The 23175-nt window shown below is 39.2% G+C and overlaps 1 protein-coding gene across 2 annotated transcripts in view; it reads right to left on the bottom strand.

The window, feature by feature from the left end:
• Window positions 1–23175, bottom strand: part of LOC127576866 (adhesion G protein-coupled receptor A3) — a 438420-nt gene that overhangs the window by 76187 nt on the left and 339058 nt on the right. For both annotated transcript variants that reach the window (XM_052027670.1, XM_052027671.1), the window contains 2 exons: window positions 6197–6404; window positions 5102–5310 (listed from right to left, as the gene is read on the bottom strand). In XM_052027670.1, the coding sequence (XP_051883630.1) occupies window positions 5102–5310; window positions 6197–6404 (417 nt within the window). The remainder of the gene's footprint in view (window positions 1–5101; window positions 5311–6196; window positions 6405–23175) is intronic.

Here is a 23175-nt window from a genome sequence, read left to right as displayed (position 1 = left end):
TATTGCACTGGGTAGTGAGGAGATACAGAAACTGTTCACACTTAAGGGTGTACTGGCCCTGTTCAGGCAGAATGTTGGTCAGGTGAGCTTGGGAGAAGCCAAGAAGTCTCCAGCAAGCACACACTGAAAGAACACAACTACAGGTTACAGCTTGAGAAAGATAATCATTGTATCAGTAGTTTAAATTGCACTGATACAACTAACTGGATGGTGAGAGAAAGTAAAACCAGGCTGAGAGTGCAGCGAATAAAGTCAGCTCTCTCCAAGAGGGCAGGTGTGGTGGCCAAGGTGTGGGGAGCTATGCACCAGCACAACTGTAGTGGAATTTGACAACCATCCATCTGACAGGGAATGTGAAGCTTGAACTGAAAACAGAGCCAAACTGTTAATAGCGTAGACTTCCCGGGAGAAGGTAGGTCAGCAGTTTGCCCAAAGCATATATGTGTTTCATGCCAAGAAAACTAGAGGGAAGTTGTGCAACACAGACCTGAAGGCAGTGGTGAAACAGCATGGCAGTGAATGGGAATGTGATATGACTTGACGTGGTTTGGATTGAGAGTGGATAAAATTACCAAAGGGTATAGCAACAGAGAGATAAAGAACATACTGAAGACATTCTTTGTGAGTTATGGATTTGCAGTGTTGACTGAGTGACAGGTAATGGTTGGGCTTATGTCTTTTTTTGCCACGGATCAGTAAGTGAAGCAGGTATTGCATCATGGCAGAAAAACAATACGGCAGAAGGCATTGATTTTAGAAGCACTTGCAGAGGCAACTGTGAAATTGAGAAACAGATTTGGTAAAGCAAAGTTATGAGCTAACCAGAGAACTTAGCCATGCTGAAGTGTCCCAGAGGAAGAGATGTTTTGAGCACAGGATGGGTGGAATATCATCCATTATAAGTAGGCTGAGTCAAAGGTACTACTTTGGCCATAACTTGGCAACTTCAGAATACTTGGTATTGGTATTGGTTTATTATTGTCACCTGTACCGAGGTACAGTGAAAAACTTGTCTTGCATACTGATCATACAGGTCAATTCATTACATAGTGCAGTTACATTGAGTTAGTACAGAGTGCATTGAGGTAGTACAGTAGGGAATATACTCTAATCTCACTGGCAGGCAGTTCAGAAGAAGAGTCTGCAATCTGAACAGCATGAGGGAACCAGTTCACAGAAGCGTCAGGACTACAACTGTGTCAGTACAAGAATCCACAAACAAGGTGAGAAGCAAAAGGCTTAGCATAAGGTGCTGTATGAGGTGATATTGACTGGACCTTACAAAATTGATACAGACAGATAATATGAATCTGTGCAACTTATGGAGAAGAGCTCAGTGTCTACAATGCCCTGGCTGGATGCAGAATTACTAAATGGACTCAATCGCACAGATGAAAAAAAAACTGCAGATGCTGGAAATCTGAAATAAAATCAGAAAGTGTTGTAAACACTCAACAGGTCTGACGAAGGGCCCCAGACCTGAAATGTTAACTGATTCGCTTTCTACAGATACTACCTGACCTGCTAACTGGTTCCAGCATTATCGGTTTTAGATCAAGCATGTTTAGAGAGAGGACTTTGTTTACAATGTGGAGTAGTTCAAAAGTTCTAGAGATTTTTGCAGGATGTCACATCAGCTATGGGCTTATTAATGTCAGACAATCCAGAAAGGAAAAGTTAGAGGAGATGGACTTTGTAACTTCAAAAATGACAGTGAGAAAGAGGAAACATCCAGAGTCTACAGTGGATCAAAGTGGAAGCCGGATGCAAGGTAGTGTGAATGCAGAGAGAGAAGAATAGGAAGCTTTAAGACACAAGCAAAGAGTCTTGACACTGAGTTCATGGTATCCACTAATCTATCTAATGCAAGGTACAATTGTAACTGTTGTAGTTATTGATGAGCTGTGGACTCTGTGTTTAGTATATGTGCACAGTTTAGGGCATATGGCTATTACTGAAATCTCATCCAGAACATTAATACAATGTATTCAAAGTCATGAAGGCAATTAGATTGAGGCAACAATTGAAGACAAGGATATGAGACCAGATGTGCATGAAGCCTTCTAGGGAAGTGATCCCACTGGAATTACTCGTGTCTGAAGTGGTTATTTTGGAGATAGCGAGTGCAGTTACATTGAAGAATTCAGTGGCTGAACAGGCAAAAAGGCAGTATGAATTCATACTTGACCAATTTACAATGGTATATTGATGTAAATAGTTAATCAATTGTAAAATCTCATGAATGTAAATAGTTGATGGTATGTATGATTTTGTTTTCCTTTTTATACAGGAAGCAGTGTAGTGTATATGAGTGTGCCTTTACCAACTAAGTGTACCAAGTAATATGAATTTGTTATGTTATTATACCACACTCTGCTAATTTGTTGAGAGTTACTAACTTCCACTTACAACTCTAGCTCTGTTTATTCACAAAGAAAACTACCAATACAACATCAATGAATGAGACATTTTAGAGGAAACCAGAAGAAAGGTAAGGCTTGTATTTATACTGCAACTTTCAGAACATCAGGACAGATTAAAGAATTTCACAACCAATGAAACATTTTAGAAGTGTAACAGAAGAGCTTACAGCAGCATAAGGTCCCATAGGCAGCGCTTGGTTACTGAACTTTGGGAGTAAGGGTTGAGCCCACAATCATCTGACTCAGAAGCAAAAGTACCACAACAGAGCTGTAGGTACACTGTGCAATGGCTAATTCAAAATAAATACGACTGCACAGTTGTTATTTTGGAATGTCAGTGATCCCACATGCGACCCCAACACTATAAAATATAATACAGTTCATACAGGGTCCAACAAATGTGAAAACACATCTATTACAAATGATGCAATGTAATAATTTGCATGAATGTGTAATAAATCTCTGTTTCACAAACCTTGTATTGAAGTCGATTTTATTCAAAGCCATCAGACATGTAAATGTTCTTACCATGCAGCAGCCACAGTACTATTTACAGAGGTTTCATTTTATGTTAATCCAAGTATAAATGTTCAAGTTCCTGACAAGGATTTAAATTCAGTGAAGAATTAATATAAAACCTCTTGCAAGATGAAAGGGATTCAGCACTGCTTTCCGATCATATTACATACTCTCAATTATAATACTACAACATACCTCCACATAATATGTATGTCACAAATCTTATTTTCTGTATTTTAACGCTAACAGTTTGTTAGGATTGGGTTTACTATTGGGGTCTCTTGCTGAAAAGGTGAGTGTAAGTTAGGTGACTGAGATTCGAAGAGAAATTACTTGCAGCTGAGATTTGCTACAGCTGTCAATGTAAATATGTATTATATTACCATTTTGGATGCTCCTGAATACTGAGTATAGTAAAAGATTAAGGTGCTAACACGTGTTCAGATTTAACATATTTAATTAAAATAGTGGTTACAATGAACTGCCTGCTATTTCTTTCTCTTGTTACTAATTACCTTTATAATTTTCACATTGAATAACGATGTGGTGATGATACAAACGTTTTACGCAAGGAACTCTCAGTGCCATAAGATTCTGTCACAATTCTGTGAAAATTTAACAATTGATAGATGCAGATATCCTTCCCAAATACACACCTTAATAGTTATTAATTAACAACTAACATGCTAGGCATGTTCCCTTGACTTCACTTCCCTTCAATTTATCACTTATCTTAATATTGAATGTCAACAATCTCATTTTAAATAGAGTAAGTGTTTAAATAATTTTAGTTATTTTCAAACAATATAATGTTGGAACCTTAATTCTGGAAGGAGTGGTAATGTTGATAAACTACTATTATTGTATTCAACTGAATATTCCCACTTTGGATTTTGTTCAAAAGCTTAAGAAGAAACTCAAAATATTTTCAAAGAGAGATGATTTATGCCTTGGTGAGTGATAATAATCACATTACATTACAGACCGTCACAGACCTATGCTATGATTGGCCAACATCTGTGCTCCATCTGACAGCAGATTAGTATTCTGCACACACTTGTCCTCTGTTCCACAGTCGTCATTACAGCTGGCTTTTACAAATACATACCAATACCTTGACATTTACACAATTACAAACCTTTCAGAATGTAAACAAGATGAACCTATTTATCTAGGTGTAATTCTGCTGAAATAATGACTTTATAAATGCAACACATTTTATTTTGGCATGTGAGAATAGGATTTAATGCTTCAATTCACCGATCAGAAATTTCCTGTTCAGAATGATAAAGCACTTTTAAATCCAATATTCACAAACTGCTGCTACTGAAGGGGATGCTAAGTAAGTGTTGATGTTACTGATCTTACCATGTACTCTATTTCACAGATTTGTCACACCTATTCTTTCTTTGACAGAGTTGATGCTCAATTTATATGCATATTGTATATTGCTTGTGATGTTGAATGTGAGTCTGCACAGAAATGAAAGAGTATGCCATAGGGTACACACAGCCACTGAAATTAATTGGGATATGTTGACAACATTTTAGGTCATACCTTGTAGCTCTGTACAGTCGCTAACCATTCCATCTTTAACTCCATGCCGGGTTTATTGTGGGAAAGAATGTCAAATATATATTACAGGTGATGGCATCAGTCAACAAATTATAAACCCACACAAGGGCATGATAATGAAACGGCAACTACTACTGTCTATTTTGTGTTAAATATGCCATTTGACTGTGCATCTGTCTCATGCCTGATTGGAATAGTCCATACAACACAATTTAAATGCAGAAATCAAAATCCTTCCAGGAATACAATAATGAACACCACAAACATCAAAAGGGAATTATGCCACAAATAAATCATGCAATCAAGTTATCCTACTATCTTCACTTGTATAATTTCTTCAGATACAAGTTATGATGCCATACTTAAACGTTCATTTGCAATCAATTGGAGCACTGCAGTCTGCAAAAAAATGTTGAATTATTTATATTTAGTGCTCCTTGCAAAATGTTACAGTCTTAATCTCAGGTATCTTTTTGTGAGACTGTTGGTAAAATATTTGAGTCTTCATTAAGGTTGAGTTAAGGTAATTGTTATGGTTTGTTGCCAAACATAACTTTCTATTAAATAATCAGACTTGTACTTACCATTAGTACTGCAAAGTTACCGAACTGTAAACATTGAATGGTGGTGATATTGCTTGCAGAGTTTGCTATATGGCACCCTGTAGCATGCCAGCCACCATGCCCATCCAAAAGGTCAAAATTCCAATATGCTGCAGTGGGATCTGCACCCGGAGCAAAGTGCCTCAGAACAATGGTGATGGGTTTGGTGAGGTTCCCGAAGCTGCACCCATCTGCCAAAGGAAATTAAATTAGGTAAGTGGAGTGGAAAAACTTATTGCTGAACACTATACCCAAAGATATAGAAGGTTTTGAACTGCAAGCATTGAAAGATACAACATTACTTCTGTGCTTTAATAGCACAATAAGAAACTTACAGCACAAATTGTGAACTGTAACATCATTAAAGAAAATAAAACTTCTAACTGCCTTTTACAAAATATTCTGTTGAAATAAGTTATCGGGGAAAACATCTTATCATAATGATTAAGAATAAAGCCTTGCTCGGATTTCAGAACATACAATATGATTTTTTTCTTTAACCCTTGTTTATATTATCTTCACTTATGCTTCATGAAGATTGTCAACTGAACGTTACTCTGCCCCACATAATAAAATAGTCTGAAAATGGGTAAATTAAACTAAGAGCAGCATGCAGTGCAAAATAATTTTGAAGAAATGCATTTCTTTATTGCTGCCTGGATGCTTGACATACATTTATATTCCATTTTGGAATTCAGTTGAAAGATATTCATAACATTTATACATGTTTAGAACATTTGGACTTGGTTAAGTAAATATCATAATTTGATAGAATAATTATTTTGATTTATGGAAATGGACATTTGAGATTTTCTTGTAGCTATTAGATACCAATAACCCTTCTACATCCATCTGAAGCATCACATTGAAGGTCAGTAATATAAACAGGATCATCTTAGTCAAATACTACCTTTTAGATAGCAACCTGCACTTCAGACACAAAAACTGCTTATGAATCCATTCATTTTCATTGTCTCTCACAGTAAAACGTTACACAGAAATGCTATTCAGTAAGCTTATCTATCTCGTTTAAACAATGAGGAATATTTACATTTTCAAATTTGGATAAAAACTTACCTATTTTGATGAAGACAACTGGTGTTGAAACACACTTGCGTTTCCCGTCATCAGCAAGGTTTGATGAGTTACCTGTACTGGGAAAGAGTTTTCCATTCCGGAATACAATAAATTGCAGCTTGCAGGATGAGTTGTCAACAGTGTGCAAGGCTAGGAAATGAGTGAAAATTGATGGTGGCAATTGAACTGATGCCACTGCTATGGTGTTCTGTAGAATTAAAGAGGAAAAGATATGAGTCACAACATTGTTGTTTTCAATATTTTCCTTTACAGCAAGGCATATGAACTGTCTCTTTTACCGACAGATTGGAAGCTACCAAAAAAAGGAGTCATAACCAGGGGAATTGCTATAATTCAATGCATTTTAACAAACGGCACATTTCCATTGCCTGAGAGAGCCTTTCTGGTCAAGCTCCCTGCTGCAGAGGTGAGAATGGTTCCTACCATCCATGCTAGAGGGTTACATCAACACTGCAGATCTTATTTAAAGAGACAACCTACCAGGTTTTTACCCTTCACTTGCAACAGAATCAGACAACTCACATACCAAATGAATTTCTAAAAGGTTGCATAGAAGTGTTCATTCTCTATTAATATGAAATGGCAGTCAAATAAAGTGCCTAATCAAAGTAAGCACAGAGATAAAGCATATTTTAGTTTGGTTCTAAATTTTCATAGAGACAACACTGTCTTCCTTTATTCCTCTTAAATGTTGATTATTCATTGGGGTTTGTCATCTACCACATTAATCACAGATCAGAACAAAAAGCATCAGAAACTCACAATCTACTGCCATTAGGAAACAAATTAAATAATTACACCGACCAAAACTCAATAGTTTTATTGTCTTTGTTGACTGGCATAACACTGGGAAATAAATTTCAAACAAATATATTATTTAAACCTTTGTCTGCAATATTATACTTTATCAATGATAAACAGCAGCAACTTTGTTGTTTACTTGATGATATAAATCAGATTAGAGATTTGCAAAAACATTTGCTGCAGCTCTAATATTTGAAGACAGAACATTGTCTCAAGCCAGGTAAATGTTGAGGCACACTGTGCAGTAAATGCCATAAGAGAAAAACAGAAGCTATGGCTAGTAATAGCCTTTGGTTCCACTCTGCTAATGCAAGCGTGCCTGGGTAAATATAATGCTTCATATCAATTACATTTACACTGTCTCCTTTCCTGCCTGACTCAGGTGTATGGCAAAAGCCAACCAAATCTCTCCTTATTTGCTCCAGCTATAAAATTCAAGACAGCCATTCTTCAATATTTTAAAAAGAGATAAATAAACTGGAATTAATTTAGATGTTCAATTCTAGATGCTGTCCTTGTCACAGAAAAGAGAAGACGTGTAGCTCATTCCCCAGAAATGTAACTTCACAAACATTGGTGAAGCCAGGAACATTCCTGCAAGTGACACTCCTTGAAATGTTATGGATAAACAGTTCCTTCCCTTAATTAAACCTTTTAATATTGTGGAAGGAAAACTGTGTTCAGATAGCACAGTTATATCAGTATATCCAGCAAATTCGCACAAAGCAGCATGCTCAACTGAGCTATGCAGTTGCTGATTTGAAGAGACAAATTTTGCAGTACTCTTTTTATTCTTGAGCTTAAACACTGATGCAGGAGAAACAACAATTCTGCTCCATGATGTACAAAATATCGCAGGATTACCGTCAGCAATGTCAACACTGCCCCTTGCTCTTCGACAGGGATGCCTTCATACACAAGACGGTTCTCCCATCAACAGAGATCAAAATTCTTTTGTGGGGTTGTTCGAGTTTAGACCCAATACATGGTAAATAAAGCCCTTACCAGATAGTCAGTGGAGCCCTACCCCTCCTAGCGTATAAATCTCCTCTGGAGTGCTTGAATGTCCACATCAAATGATGAACATGCACATGATCTTCACACAGTGTGTAACTAGCAGTGTGAAAATGAATCTGGAGGCAGAAACTCATTGATGCCTTATTTTGACTGCTTTAGCACCCCAGGGAATTCTATCTGAATGCTGATTCACTAATCCGCTTGGGTGTTTGGCTTACTATTTGAAGATTCTATGCAAATAGACTTACATGAAATGCTGCTATTTATTACAGCACATCATTGGTTAATGTGAAAATATAAATTCTGGAATAAGATTTTTAATTTCATTGAGTATCTTTGAATTATATTCATGTATAAAATGATTAAATTCTGCATTTTTTTCTTGTTGACTGTAATTTTAATTTATGATCAAGATAACAATTTTGAATCAACCCAAAACACAGATGGACAGAGACTGGATAGCATTTTCCTGAGATTTTTCGAAGTTCAAAATTTAGAAAGATTTGTAATATCATTAATGAACGAAACAATGATTTTTACCTCATGTGAGTCAGATGTAAGTTTGTCATATTTAGTTTTGCCCCAGTGGCACACATTAGTAATTAGACAAGCGTCGGTGTTCAGGTGTGTTGTATATTAAGCAAATTGACTCTGATAATGTTAGCAGATAGTATTTGTTCACCCATAATGTCTTCAGCATCATTTTGCTGTTAGTGCTACTCAGAAGCAGGAATTAGAATCTGCAGTGCTGCTCCCATGACAACCAGCTGCCTCCTATATACAGTATCAATTTGAATTTGTGCAAGCAATTTCCAATACACCATTCAGCCAGAAAAATATAACACATCTTGAGGTAAGAGAATAATCCTCTTTTTGTGGATGTATAAAACCATCATGCAAAATAAATGGTTTAAATGTACAATTTATAATTTAATGGGTTTGTAGAAAATAGTAAACGCTGCTGTTCCTTTGCTTTTAATGTATTCTGTTTTATGCATTTGTTAATTTGTAGCAGAATTATAAAAGGACAATTAAAGGAAACATAATAATATAACAAAAGCATACACGCTATCTGTTGATACTGCATGCAGTAATTCCTCCATCATGTATCTGCATCATATTGTTTTGGACACACTGTACACTTCTACTGCCAAGTACTATTATAGGTCATTAGTAATATGTTGTGTCAAAAATTGCACCTCCTTAGACCTCATAACCCCCTGTAATAAAATATTAAGTGAGATTGAGTTAAGGCAAGTGCAGCAATTGAATGAGATGAGAATAAGTTCAAAATAATCAGCTTGTAACAGAGGAAGGTTATTATATTTATAAAGGAATATTTGAAGGATTTAAGATAACTTTAAAAATAAAATTACAATCATTAAAAGTGAAATATATCTCTAAGTATCATCTTGTCAATGAGATCAAGGATATACTGGAAACTGCCATTATTTGCGCTCTCTGGGATAATACCAAATGAAAAATAATGGTTAGAATGGCAGTGGCATTGTTGTCAGTATACATAGTGATTCATTGTGTAACTTCAGGCAGAAATGTTGGTGCATTTTTCTCTTAGACTGTGAGTCTTTCCTTATAACATTCGCTGGCATAAAACCAATTTGTATCGATCTGAATCAGCCTCTGGGTCCACATAAAAAAGTAGCAGCAGCAGTTTGGATGATTTTTTTTGATCCGGAAAAAAGACCCTAACTAATTCAAGCCAACACCAACAAAACTGCACCCACAAATTATAGAACATTAGAATATATTGGTTTGGAAAAAAAATATTTCTTACAACTGTTCAGAAAGCACGCCAGTGTATTTCCTCAATTCAATTTCTTTTTTCTCCAACAAAGGGTATCAAGCTTTTTAATTAGCTGCTGGTATCCACTTCCACCGTCTCCTTGACTGTTCTATTCCATGGTTTCAACAACCCTCTGTCTCAACTGTTTGATCATCCACCAATTTTTGAGGTTTATTCCTTGTTTCTGGTTACAGACTTTAGTCCTTCTTTATCTGGTAGATCCTTAGAAAATGCAGGTTGAGTAGCTCCTCCCCAGCAACATTCTTTACATTACAAACAATCACTTTAACCTTCCTCTGTGCAAAAGCAGAACATCACAAAGCTTATAAACCAGTAAACCAGTGGAACAGGCATGGTCGTGACAGGCACGGTAGTGTAGCGGTTAGCATAACGCTTTACAGCGCCAGTGACCCGGGTTCAATTCCCGCCGCTGTCCGTAAGGAGTTTGTACACTCTCCACGTGTCTGCGTGGGTTTCCTCTGGGTGCTCCAGTTTCCTCCCACATTCCAAAGACGTACAGGTTAGGAAGTTGTGGGTATGCTATGTTGGCGCCGGAAGCGTAGCGACACTTGCGGGCTGCCCCCCAGAACACTACACAAAAAGATGCATTTCACTGTGTGTTTCGATGTACATGTGACTAATAAAGATCTTATCTTATCTTAGTACTTACCTGCTGCCAAGAAGAAAAACATTTTTTTAAAATTATTTTTCTTACTTTATTTATTATGTGTCTTCCCCTGTCATTCACCACTGAAAACACAGGGAAATGACCTGTTCCAGACTTTGTAATCTCATCTAATAGGTATTGGAGAGTGGAGGTAGATTTTACAGACTTACCTGTAACTCAGTGAGCAGCAATGTATAAGGCATTCATGCTTTGAGAAGAACATTGTCACTAATGTGTATCTTGTGCTCCAGTCCCTACTCCAACCACAGGGCTGTGCAAAGAACCAGTGGCTGTCAAGGTCATGGTGAAGAGCAGTGCATCGGCTTCCATCCATGCTGAAGCTAGGCTGTATTTTGTGGTCAATGCCAGTGGTTCTAAACAGAATCACCAGCTTTTAGCCCTTTAGATGTCAGTAATACTGACATTCATGCACATGGCACTGTCAAACATGGAAGTCTTGAACTTACTGCCAGATTTGAAAGACTACATGGGGTTCAGTAATGACAGACATTGGGGAATTTGCCTCTTGGTTAGTAAGGAGACATTTGGGTTCTCCCCACTCTTACTGCTCTGCAGCTGTTTGCCCTAAGGGCCAAGCCCTTATTGTGGGTTGCAGATCACATACTGCAACCTATTATCCCTCACACACACACATCTCCCCTTTGATTCTTGTTGATGTTAACACACAGTAAGGGTAATTTATAGTAGTCAATTAACCTAGCAGCAAGTCTTTGAAATCTGGGCGAAAACCCATGTGCACAGGACCACAGTAAAGGAAGAGGAAAGACCACTGGTTTAAACTGCATTTATTTTAATGCAAGAGGCTTAACAGGTAAGGTGAATGAACTCAGGCCATGGATTGGCTCTGGGGACTGGGATATTATTGCCAAAACAGAAACATGGCTGAGGGAAAGGCAGGACTAGCAGCTTAATGTTCTAGGATACAGATGCTACAGGTGTGACAGAGGTACAGGTATGAGAGGAAGGGGGATTGCCTTTTTGATGAGGGAGGACATAACAACAGTGCTTAAAGAGGATATTCCAGGGGGATCGTCCAGTGAGGCCATAGGGGTAGGACTTAGAAAGGAGAAGGGGATAGTCACTTTGATGGGACTATACTATAGGCTCCCCAGTAATCTGCGGGAATTAGAGAAGCAGATGTGTAGAGAGATTGCAGATAGATGTAAGAATAACAGGGTAGTATTAATGGGAGATTTTAACTTCCCAAACATTAACTGGGCCACTCATAGTGCAAAGGGCTTGGATGGGGTGGAGCTTGTTAAGTGTATCAAAGAAAGTTTTCTTAATCAATATATAGAGAGCCCGACTAGAAAGGAAGCAACACTGGCCCTCCTCTTAGGGAATGAGGTAGGGCAAATGACTGAAGTTTCAGTCAGGGAGCACTTTGGGTCCAGTGACCATAATTCTATTAGTTTTAAAATAGTTATGGAGAAAGATATGATGAGTCCACAGGTTAGGCTCCTAAACGGGGGCAGGGCCAATTTTGGAGGTATTAAGTAGGACCTTGCAGGAGTTGATTGGTTGAGACTGTTTGCTGGTACAAGGGGCGACTGGTAATTGGGAGGCTTTAAAAAGTGTGATATCAAGAGTCCAGGGGCAGCATGTTCCTGTTAGGGTGAAGGGCAAGGCTAGCAAATTTATGGAACCCTGGCTGACAAAAGATAGTGAGGGTCTGGTCAGGAAAAAAAAGGCATACATTGGATTTAGGCAATCGGGAACAAGTAAATCCCCCGATGAGGGAGTGCACTTAAGAGGGAAATCAGAAGGGCAAAAATTGGGTATGAGATGGACCTGGCAGGTAGGGTTAAGGAAAATCCCAAGAGATTCTATAGGTATATTTAGAGTAAAAGGGTGGCTAGGGAGAGAATAAGTCAACTTAGAGACCAGCATGGCCATCTATGTGTGGAGTCACAGAAAATGGGAGAGAATTTTAATGAATATTTTTCAATCAGTTTTTACTGTGGAGAAAATGATGGATGTTAAAGAAATGAGGGAAATGAGTGATGATGTCTTGGACCACATACAAATTACCAGGGAGGAGGTATTGGCAGTCTTAAAGCAGATTAAGGTGGACAAATCATCAGGGCCTGACCACGTGCATCTTCAGACCTTTTGGGAACCTAGAGAAGGAATTGCGGAGGCCCTTGAAGAGATACTTGTTTCGTCTTTAGTCACATGTGAAGTTCTCAAAGACTAGAGGGTAGCTAATGTTGTATCGTTACTTAGGAAGGACAGCAAAGACAAACCAGGGAACTACAGGCTGGTGAGTCTGACATCAGTGATGAGTAAGTTACTGGAGGGGATTCTGAGGGACAGGATCTATCAACATTTTGGATAGGCAAGGTCTACTTAGCGTTAGTCAACATTGTGCATGGGAAATTATGTCTGGCAAATCTCTTAGAGCTTGTTGAAGAAGTAAGCAGGGGAATAAATGAGGGTAGGGCAATGGATGTTGTCTTTATGGACTTTAGCAAGGCCTTTGACAAGGTACCACATGGCAGGCTAGTCTGGAAGGTTAGATCACATGGGATCCAGGAGACATAGCTAATTGGATTCATAATTGGCTCGATGGTAGGAGGCAAAGAGTGATGGTCAAATTGTTTTTCCGACTGGAAGCCTGTGACTAGTGATGTGCCACAGGGGTTGGTGCTGGGACTTTTGGTTTTTGTTATTTAAATAAACGATTTGGACATGAATATACATAGTTAGTAAGTTTGCGGATGATACTAAAATAGGTGGTATCATAGACAGTGAAGAAGGTTATCAAAAATTACAGGAGGATATTTATCAGCTAGCTAAGTGGGTTGAGGATTGGCAAATGGCTTTCAACTCAGATAAGCGCGAAGTGTTGCATTTTGGGAAGTCAAACCAGGATAGGACTTATACAGTGATTGGTCGGACCCATGTGGCACAGAGGGACCCACGAGTACAAGTACATTATTTGCTGAAAGTGGCAACACAGATGGACAAGGTGGTGAAGAAGGCAGTTGGCACACTGGCCTTCATCAGTCAATGCATTGAGTATGGGAGCTGGGAAGTTACGTTGTAGTTGTATAAGACGTTGGTGGGACTATACTTGGAGTATTGTATACAGTTTTAGTTGCCCTGGTATAGGAAAGACATAATTAAACTGCAAAGAGTGCAGAGAAGATCAATAAGGATGCTGTCAGGACTCGAAGGCCTGAGTTGGTTGGGCAGGCTAGGACTTTATTCCTTGGAAATGTTGGAGATTAAGGGGTGACCTTATAGAAGTATACAAAATCATGAGGGGTATGGATAGAGTGAACACACATATCCTTTTTTCCCAGGGAAAGGGAACTAAAAACTAGAGGGCATAGGTTTAAGTTGAGAGGTGAAAGATTTAAAAGGAGCCTGAGGGCAACTTTTTAATGCAGAGGGTAGTGCGTACATGGAATGAGTTGCCAGAATATGTGGCTGAGTCAGGTACAATAACAACATTTAAAAGACATCTGGATGAGTACATGGATTGAAAGGGTTTATAGTGATATGGGCCCAACATGCACAAATGGGACTAGCTTGGTGGGCACCATGGGCGGCATGGACGAGTTGGGCCAAAGGGCCTGTCTCCATGCTGTATTACTCTATGACTCTATGGTCATGGAGAGAACATGCAGACTCCTCACAGGTAGCACCAAAGTCTGGATTGAAGCTGAGTGCCTGGCATTTTGAGTTGCAATGGCTGTGAGGAGTCATGGTGGTGTATTATATGCTCTGCAACCCACCAGAAGGGCTTGGTCCTTGGCACCAGTTACACAGCAAGTGGGATGGAGGAACAAACCTAGACGGCCCATTTCTGACTGAAACTTATTCATGAACTGCAACACCAACGAACACAATGAACAGAAAATTACCGTTCCAGTCAAACCTTGCAAAATTGTCAGATAATCACCTTTCCTTATAGCCCCTAGTGCCTACCTTTCAATCAATCTTTGGCTATTTGAATACTCTTGAGCTGTGGTATCCAACATGCAGGTGAAACAAATGAATAAGAGGGCAAATGTTATGTTAACCTTTATTATAAGTAGATTTGAATGCAGGAGTAAGGAGGTCTTATTGTAGTTGCACAGGTTCCTGATGAGGCTGTAACTGGAGTTTTGTGTACAATTTTGGTCTCCTTAACTAAGAAAGACTCTACTTGTCATAGAGGTGGTGTAGCAAAGATTCTCTAGACTGGTTCCAGGAATGGCAGCATTGCCACATGAGGAGAGATTGAGCAGAATGGAACTGTATCCTCTGGAGTTTAAGAAGAATGAGAGATAATTGAAATGAACAACATTTTTAGAGGGCTTAACAGGGTTGATGTTTCCCCTGACTAAGGAGCTGAAAACTAGGGGTTAGTTTTAAAATAAGGGGACTGAAATGAGGAGAAATTTCTTCAGTCATAGAACAGTCAATCTTTATAATTCACTACTCTAGAGTGCTGTGGAGGTTCAGTCACTGATTGCAGTCAAAACAGAGATCAATAGGGTTCTTGATGTTAATGGAATAAAAGGATATGAAGATAGGATGGGAAAAAGGTGTTTGAGGTGAGATCAGCCATGATCTTGTTGAACTATGGAACAGCTTACTTCTGCTCCTATTTGTTATATTCCTTTTGTACCATCTTAGCATGAATCACAACACTTTGATCTACTTTGGGTGACAGAGAATATTAAGGAAACTGGTAGTGTGGCAGAGGTGGGATCATTAATGTAGTCATCCTGATAGAGGAGAGCCAATCTGTGCTCCACAGAGATACCATCATTCACCATAATGGTGCCTCAGCAATCCTAGTAATGTGCTAGAGGTTAGGTTGGTGAACTGGTGTAACGATCCTGCATGTCCACTGCCATGATGATACCAAGTTAAACTTGTAGGGCAAAATATCTGAGCTTTTATTGTAGCAGCCAGATATTGGGTGGCTTCTCGTGCTGCAATGGAAGCCGAGACTCAATTAGTAATTGTGTCCACAAGTGCATAAAAGGGAGTAGCACACCAAGTTTATGCTGGAAAAGCTGGGCTCCAACCCTTGCAAACATAGCAAGGCCTGAGCTGGACTCCTCCACGTTAGTTTGCAGTCTCTCTGGCAGGCCTGCCGATGCAACAAGCAGTTCACTGTGTATGCCCATCTCCTGAAGGCTGCGAAGTCCTCCTGTGAGGAGGTGGCATCGTGTTACTCTTCCCCATACCATGGCTGCAGGCCACATACCTGATGACTCATCATGTGCATATCCCACCTCCAAGTGAAGTGTCAGTGGCTGTACCGTTAAAATGAGTAATGGCATTTTTTCATCTACAGACTCTTCCACAACGTCTTCTCACTCTTCTCGCACCAACTGGCTAATTTGAAATTCATGGATATTTGAAATGGAAAAGGCACGAGGATAGTAATGTGGTCATTGGGGAGGGGTTGGGGCACAGCTAGTAAGAGTCATGCTTATTCTTAAATTGGAGGTTGACTGTATGGATGAGGGGGAAGCAGAATGATAGAAGGTGGACTAGCTGTAAACAGACTGTCATTTTCTCTGCCCTCAGTTCCACTGCTGACCACAGATTCCATAATGGCCATTCAAACAATGGAGACCTATCTGTCCCAGGGAGTAAGGTGATGCAGTAAGACCTGTCCCCAACTGGCCAGCTGCTGCTATTCCCATCAGCTGTGCATCACCTTGTGCTGCAGGAAAATAGGACAGTTTGTTAGTGAGTATCTTGCAATGCGTCCAGATGATATGCCTGCCATGGTTGATATGCTGACAGTTTGTGCAAGCTCTGAGACATGCCTTTGGAAGGTGGTAAAATTGTGAAGGTCTTCTAGACTTGATATAGATTGTTGCTAAGTTAATAATGAGAGGGTGCTGCATTGAATGCAGGCTTGTGGTCTAGTTTAAGTGATATAGCATTTGAAACATCTATTGACCATGAATAAGCACAGGAGTACATTCGATGTGTGCAACTGTATTCAGTTCCTCTGGGCTTACCTCCTGACATTAACCTGCACAGCTGCCACTTTGCTTGCCTTTTGAACATGTTTTCAGAGGTCTTCTGGTCCTCTGAGCATACAAAACATCTCTCCTCCTCTAATTTCCTGCACCAAAGCCTATGTGCTGCAAATAAACATCGTGGAATTGTGCTCTGCAATGTTGTGTTTTGCTTCCTATGGCAAACTGCAATTACCTCCACAATGACTTCCACCATCTGTCACAGCCACAATGTGCCCTCCCTCTACAAAATGAAGAGTAGCATTAAACACTACAAACAAGTCTGAAGTGGTGTTAGCTTGGCCCTTATCAAATAGGATCTCCTGCTGGTGCAGAAAGACAACTAGTATGGCTGACATCATTATTATGAACTGTCTTCAAAAGGTTGAACAGATGCTGATGAATCTTGTATCTCTCCCTTCACCCTACATCAGGTGCTATCCAAGTTTGTCCCCCCTTGAAATCAGCATTGCCAAATATTTCCTTTCTATATTTACAAGTTTAAATTTCATTAGGAAGTGGATGTTACATCATTTCTTGTATTAAAATAAAGTACCTTCTTTTCCACACACTGAAACATGTTTACTTTGTTTTCATTTTCCACTCATAGCAAATTCTTGTGGTAAATTCAGTGGTAAATTAGCTAAATTCAGTTTCTCCATCAATTGCTCTATTACAAATTTAGACTGCAGTTTAACAAATGTACTAGGTATTCTAATAGATCAAGCTAAAGTATACAATACCCCTTTTCAAAGAACAGGACAGAAGGATTAAAAGAGCCACAAGAGACTGCAGATGCTGGAATCTGGAGTAACAAACAATCTGCTAGAGGACTCAGTGGGTTGAGCAGCATCTGTGGGCAGTGGTGGGGGGGATTATTAGTCCTGACATCCTGATGTAGGGTTTCGACCCGGAACTCAGTGGGTCAAGCAGCATCTGTGGGGGTAAGGAATTGTCAACGTTATAGGTCAAAATCCTGCATCAGGATTTTTGATCCTGATTATTAGATCTGACTGTGGATTATTGGCCCTGACAGCCTGATGCAGGGTTTTGACCTGAAATGTTGGCAATTCCTTTCCCCCCACAGATGCTGCTTGACCCGTTGAGTTCCTCCAGCAGATTGTTTGTTGCAATAAAAGAGCCTTTCATTCAGACTCTGTTTCCTTATTACTGTCCTGCCAAATTTATCCTTTTACAGTAACGAGGTGGCAAAGTGCGTCATCGAAATACCATGGCCTGTTCAGAACTGTCACCTGATATTTACTGTCTCTCCAGCTTTATCAAAAGAATGTGAGTTGTAGCAATTAGGGTGTTTCCAGCAAACAATTTCATATCAGCTGACAATGTAAAAATCAAGGGTACAAATGGGTGATAGGAAATCGATGAAAAGAAAATCAAGCTGGATGCAACAAACGTTGTTGATTTGCTATCATCCATATCGTGTTACTGTCCGAGGCAAATTTTACTACATAATTCCTGAGTGAGTCTCAATTTGATCTTTCATTATTGTTTGAAACTATCAAACCCATGAGACAGAACATGCTCAGATATTAGATTTCAAGTTCAATGCTGTATTTGATTTGAAAAATATTCCTGTCCACTCTGTACAATTCTAGTCATTATTCACCTTAATTTGTCTAAGTGATCACTATCTTTAGTATTAATAATATGCCATCAATAAAAGTCAATATTTATTCTGTTTTTATGAAAATTTAAGATGCAGCAGTGTACTCTGAAAACCATTGGTAAGATTGGATTTGGCAGCATGTGGGTAAATACACCCTCAGTTTTCAGGTTTTTGTAAGTGTAATGAATGGGGATTTAGACACTTTGTGACATAATTCAAAGTGACTCACATCTATCCATCCTTTCCCTTTGCATCACATCAAAGACAAGCTCCACAGAATTTCTGTCATGACAACAATTATTTTTGTTTTATTTATTCATTTTTTGGGACATGGGCATCTCTGGCAAGACTTCCACTTGTTGTCTATTTTTCATTTCCCTGAACAGAGGAGGTTTCACATTTGGGTCTGGAGTCACACATAGTCTCAATCAGGTAAAGCTGACAAATTACCGCCCCCCCCCCCCGAAAGGCGTGACTGAACTAGTTGATTTTATGACATTGCTATTCTTTCTCCCCTTTTAAAGTTCAGATTTTTAATTAAATTTAAAATCCACAACTACCCTAGTGGGATTTGAATTGTGGATTATTAGTCCAGGCCTCTGGGTTACTAGGGTAATTTAACCACTACCCCATTATTATACCGTATCATTTTAAAAATGATGGGGTAGACTTTCCTGTGACCATTACTACTGGGGAGATATGGGCAGAAAGAGTCTGAAGGAAGGGTTCCAACATCTATTTTCATGGTCAGACCTTGTCTACATCCTGTTGCTAATCATGGAAGAGGATCATGAAAGGTTAGGGATTAGGACTGTGGCGAGAGATTAATTCCACGAAAATAGGAATATCCCCAATGTTTCTTCTCACAAAATATCTGTACCTCTCTTTTAGGCCTTTACAGTGATCCACTTACAATTGCTCATTGTATTAATCAACTCCAAGTACATCCAATTCGTCGATTTATGTGTGTTTGATTTGTGAATTTTCACTATAACACCATTGAATTCTATGAGTTGTTCAATTACAAAGCTAGTTTTTTAACTATAAGGAATAATGAGCCAATCGCTGAAACCATAATGCACTGTGATCAAATTTTTTGCTTTACGAAGTTTCGCTTAATGAAACATTTTCCAGGAACACATCCTGTTCATAAATCGAGGAGGTACTGTAGCAATGGGCTGAAGGTAGAAAACACACATTCCACTTATTAGTACTTCATAATACTCCAATTTCTGATTTAAAATACACTTATTTACACATTTTCACTTGGGAAATTTTTCAGAATCTCTATCAAAATGAAGGAAGTGGTTTTATGGTTTCACAGAAGAGAAGCTGAACATTGGCTTCCATGTCTCAGAATAAGCTTTTTGTAAAGAATTTGCAGATTTTAAATGCTTTGCTTCTTCATGACTTTTTTCCTTAGTGATGCGAAATACTATTTCCCCCACTTCACTATTCTTCATTTGTGCATCTTGTGAAACTAACGCTAATGGTCATCATAGGAAAAACACTATTGAATCGAATCTACGCAAAGGAAGGAGGTAATGGCCGTTGGATATCAGTCATCCTCGCCTCAACTGACATCACAACAGGAGTTCCTTAAGGCAATATTCAAGGCCTAATCATCTTAAACTGCTTCATCAGTGACCTTCCTTCCTTCCATCATGAATTCAGAAGTAGGGATGTTTGCTGATGACTGTAAAATGTTCAATTCCATTCACAATTCATCAGCATGGGCTGATAAGTGGCAAATAACAGTCATGTGACAAAAGTGTCAGGTAATGGTTATCTCCAACCAGAGAAAGTCAAACTGACTACCTTGACATTCAAAGGCATTTCCATCATAGAGGCCTCCACCATCAACAACCAGGAGGTCACCATTGACTATAAACTCTACTGGACCAAAATTATAAATACTGTGGATATGAGAGCAAGTCAAAAGCTGGGAATCCTGTGGCCAATGACTCACTACATGACACTGAAAAGCATTTCTATCACTATAAGCACAAGTCAGGAGTACGATGGAATATTTTCACTTGCTTTGATGACTGCAACTCTAACAAGAAGCTTGATACCAATGAGGATAAAGCAGCCATCTTGAACAGCACCTCATCCACAGCCCAAACATTCATTCCTCCCTCTGCCACCACATGGTGGCTGTAGTGTGTATCGCCCACAAAATACACCTGCAATTACTCACCCAGGCTAAAGTGACAGCATCAACAAAACCTGCAACCTCTATCACCAAGAAGGACAAGGACTTCAAGTGCATGGGACCACCACCACCCATGGGGTTCCCTCCAAGTTGTTCACAATTTTGACATCTAGATCCATCACTGGTCCTTCATCTTACTGGGTCTAAATCCTGGAACTCCCTACCCAACAGCACTGTGGGACTAACTTCACCTCACTGCTGCCTCACTGCCATCTTAGCAAGAGCAATTAGGGAAGGGCAATAAATGCTGGCTCCACCAGTGATACCCAAATCCCCAAAAAATGAATAATATAAAAGCAGCTCATTCAAAATTATCACAATTTATGAAAAGAATAGATACATTTGGCACCTTCAATATTTTGTTCCAGAGGAATAATTGATTACTTAATTTTACATCTGCATACAAGAAAAAACCTTCTACATATTGAGTCTGTGCCACGGGCAACACTGCGCTTTCCCAGAACAGTGCAGACAGTCCATTCTCAAGGTTGATGAATGTGACCCACTAAGAAACTGCTGAATAAAAATAAGTTAAAGCAAATGTACCATAATATTCTGTGATAAACAATAGAAACACTAATGAAAATTAGTTGTGATCTGAAAGGTGATGTTACCCTACTTTAACATTTATGCTTTGTTTATTTCCCAGAAGATCTGCTTAAAGCCTGAGTAGTAAGTCACTACATCATTTTTAGTTCCACCATAGCAGTAATAGTCATAGGGGATTGGAAATAGATCATTGAGAAGGAAAACATTTCCCTGGCTATGGGGAAATTGGACTAATTGGATTGCATTTTTTTTCACAGAGCTAGCATAGTCACAGTAAAGGAAGAAATAAAGCCTTGCATTTATACTATGGCTTTCACATCTCAGAATACTTTAAAACACTCCACTGCCAATTAAGTTCTCTTTGAAGTGTAGTTGCTGTTATGGTGCTGAAAAGATAGGAGGCAATATTCACATAATAGTCCCACAAGCAGCAATGTGATAATGACTAGGTGATCTGCTTTGAGATGTTGGTTGTGGGAAAAATATTGGTCAGGGCATCAGAGAGAATTCCCTTGCTTTTCAATGACATAGTACCATCTGTATCTATAAAAGGGTATAACGGGCCCTTGGTTTAATCTATTAAAAAGGGAACATCATCAGCAACAGTCCAGCAATCCCCCATACTGCACTGGGGTGTCATCCTGAAGGCCTGGAATTGGATGGGGTACATGGAGTTGGAGTTTGCAACTGGAACTAAATTCTGGGTTTGCCTTTTTTAACTGCGCTGTGTGAGTGTTTGGCCCCCTGCACAGAAGTCAGCTTGATTGACAGTCACGGCTTCAAACTTGGTAGGGGGGGGGCGTGGTGGAGAAGCACACAACAAGATCAACAGCAGACTGAAGGGGAAGACAGAAAGTACTGTAAATGCCTGACAAGTCTGGTAGCATCATTGGAAAGAGAAACAGAGTTAACGTTTCAAGTCAAAGACCCTTCATCAAAGTTCGACAAAGGGTCTTCGACCTGAAACATTAACATGTTTCTTTTTCCACAGTTGCTTGCTAAATGTTTCCAGTATTTTCTGTTTTTATTTCAGATATACAGCATCTGCAGTTTATTGAATTTCACCTAAGGGGAAGAGTCTGATCCCAGAGTGGAAAGTGCCTGATTCCTCACCTGGGAGGCTGCAGCCCAATTGCTGATCTTGCTGGGGATGATCCTTTGAGTGTGGTGAAGTTGGGGTACACCCCAAAATCAGATCTCTAGGTATTTGTATGAAATGTTGAGCTGGTGGTGGTTTATCTTAGGGGGTGATGATGGCCAGAGAGAAGCATTCCTGTTCATCCTACCCCAAAGGAGTACTGTAAAGGCAATTACTTTTCCATGAAGCTGTACTCACCTTGCTTCAGCTTTTAGCTTTCCAGGATTTGAGGAAATTGGATATCCGCATAAGACAAGCAAAGCAGTTTTAATAAAAGGCTTGTAGTCTTATTAACATCTGAACATAATACCTGCAGTACCTGCTTCGTAGAGTGCAGACTCAACTCGGTGAAACATGTAAGTTTACACACACGCAAAACAATTCCCATATAATCCTCCACTCCCACCCCAGCCACATTCAATCTCACGTGCTCAGCCATATTAAAATATGCCTCTTTGATTCTAATTAGTTATAATACTCCTTATATTTTGTTGTGTAGTGCCATTAAATAGTCCATTATCATTCCAGGTTTCTGGGAGAACAAGAATTCAGCTTCAGAATAAATTTGACATCTAAAAAGTTGGATTGGAATAGTGGCCAAGTGTCACATCAATAGGCAGGGTTAGTTTTTAAAATAATTTTTCTGAAAATGAAATGATTTTTGGCAAGGCAGTAGTGATTTGGAAACAGCATCTGTGCCACTGTGCTGTTCTAACAGAGTAACCAAGTGTACAGGACGCTTTGATGAGAGAAAGAAACAGATTATATTCAGATTCCTCGCTATTTACTTCATAAAGTAGAAAAGAAACTAATTCAAATATTCTGCCAGAAAACACGGCCCACAGATTAGTAATCAAACAACAATTTTATGTGGCATGAAGGAAAGATAATGCTGCACAGCAGAAGGTTATTAAATTACAGCATGATACAGCAAACAGCGAGAATGATAGAAGGCTGGAGAATTTGGGAAACAATGGAAACATTAATGGAAATGACAGATAGATCTGCTTAGCAAAAATGGCATTGCCCATTCAGTTGGACTAATTCAATTTTACTATTCAAGTAGAAAGGTTGAAACCAAATCTGAAGCCTAAATTCACCTGAATTTCTGTGTCGATTAGCTGAATCTTCTTTCCAC

This window comes from Pristis pectinata, chromosome 12, assembly GCF_009764475.1.
Source record: "Pristis pectinata isolate sPriPec2 chromosome 12, sPriPec2.1.pri, whole genome shotgun sequence".
NCBI lineage: Eukaryota > Metazoa > Chordata > Chondrichthyes > Rhinopristiformes > Pristidae > Pristis > Pristis pectinata.
Note: the sequence above shows the minus strand (reverse complement) of the source record. Positions and strands in the feature narration are given on the sequence as shown.